The 858-nt window shown below is 42.9% G+C and overlaps 1 protein-coding gene across 1 annotated transcript; it reads right to left on the reverse strand.

Moving 5' to 3' along the window:
- Window positions 1–454: 454 nt before the first annotated feature.
- LOTGIDRAFT_146485 (hypothetical protein) lies at window positions 455–835 on the reverse strand (the record flags this gene model as incomplete). The annotated part of the gene is made up of 1 exon (XM_009067485.1): window positions 455–835. The coding sequence occupies one exon, from the start codon at window positions 833–835 to the stop codon at window positions 455–457; it is 381 nt and encodes a 126-aa protein (XP_009065733.1).
- Between the last annotated feature and the right edge of the window lie 23 nt (window positions 836–858).

The following is an 858-nucleotide window of genomic DNA, read 5'->3' on the forward strand; positions in this document are numbered from 1 at the left end:
CTTTTGAACTAAAAAGCTTTCGACTCTACTTTTTCGTCGTTTTGAACGAAAAAGTGTTGGATGCTTCTTTTTCGACCNGTTTTCTATCACTCATTTACCTTCATATCGCCGAAAAAGCGTTCGATCCCCTTTTTCTGGTCATTTTGTACCATGTACCATTTTTCGAAGAATTTTGTAAAAAAAAAAGTGTTCGATCCTATTTTCAAGCGAAAAGTGTCCCTTTTCAACCGTTTTGCCTCTCGGCATAGGGGGGAATGAATTTTTTGTCTATTTCACCTCACCCGTGGATCTGCTTTGATCAGGGACGAATAACGAGAGTTATTATTAGACAGGGGATATTGGGGACATTCCTTTATTTTGAAATGTAAGATTTAGACTTTTTCCCTCTTTTTTGAGATTTTGGGTGGCCCTGAAAAGGGCCGTTTTTTTGTGTATTCTAAATAAATCGCTAGATTTATTTGGATGCAGCCTTCTCGGATTTCTTGGGTAAGAGAACGGCTTGGATGTTGGGGAGGACACCACCTTGAGCGATGGTTACTCCGGACAACAGCTTGTTCAATTCCTCGTCATTTCGGATAGCCAACTGTAAATGTCTTGGAATGATTCTGGATTTCTTGTTGTCACGGGCAGCGTTACCAGCCAACTCGAGAACTTCAGCAGCCAAATATTCCAAAACAGCGGCTAAGTAGACTGGGGCACCAGCTCCGACTCGCTCGGCATAGTTTCCCTTTCTCAACAGACGGTGGATACGACCGACAGGGAACTGTAATCCAGCCCGGGATGATCGGGTCTTGCTCTTTCCCTTTACTTTTCCTCCTTTTCCTCGTCCAGACATGATGTGAATTTAGTTAGTGAGAC

The sequence above is a fragment of the Lottia gigantea genome, assembly GCF_000327385.1.
Source record: "Lottia gigantea unplaced genomic scaffold LOTGIsca_829, whole genome shotgun sequence".
Taxonomy (NCBI): Eukaryota; Metazoa; Mollusca; class Gastropoda; family Lottiidae; genus Lottia; species Lottia gigantea.